At 61.6% G+C, this 344-nt stretch overlaps 1 protein-coding gene across 1 annotated transcript in view; it reads left to right on the forward strand.

Moving 5' to 3' along the window:
- EXTL3 (exostosin-like glycosyltransferase 3) overlaps window positions 1–151 on the forward strand; it is a 31,845-nt gene extending 31,694 nt beyond the window's left edge. Inside the window, exon 6 of the mRNA XM_009869610.1 lies at window positions 1–151. This exon is cut by the window's left edge and continues 12 nt beyond it. Coding sequence (XP_009867912.1) covers window positions 1–151 — 151 coding nt within the window.
- Window positions 152–344: the final 193 nt, after the last annotated feature.

Here is a 344-nt window from a genome sequence, read left to right on the forward strand (position 1 = left end):
CTCTCACTTCCACGAGCGGCACAAGTGCATCAACTTCTTCGTCAAGGTGTACGGGTACATGCCCCTCCTGTACACCCAGTTCCGCGTGGACTCGGTCCTCTTCAAGACCCGCTTGCCCCACGACAAGACGAAATGCTTCAAGTTCATCTAGGAGCAGGAGGCAGCCCGGCGCCCTCGGCTCTCCGAGCTTCGGTGAGGGCGGAGAGAGGCGGCTTTTTGCGATTGACTCCGGCTTCCCTCCCGCGGAGCAAAAGGGACGCCCTGGGTTTGGACGGGCACGTTTTTCCCCTCCCTTCCCGCTCTCCCCACAGCGACTCGACCCGGCAACGGGGAACAGGATCTCA

The sequence above is a fragment of the Apaloderma vittatum genome, unplaced genomic scaffold (genome assembly GCF_000703405.1).
Source record: "Apaloderma vittatum isolate BGI_N311 unplaced genomic scaffold, ASM70340v1 scaffold7640, whole genome shotgun sequence".
Taxonomy (NCBI): domain Eukaryota; kingdom Metazoa; phylum Chordata; class Aves; order Trogoniformes; family Trogonidae; genus Apaloderma; species Apaloderma vittatum.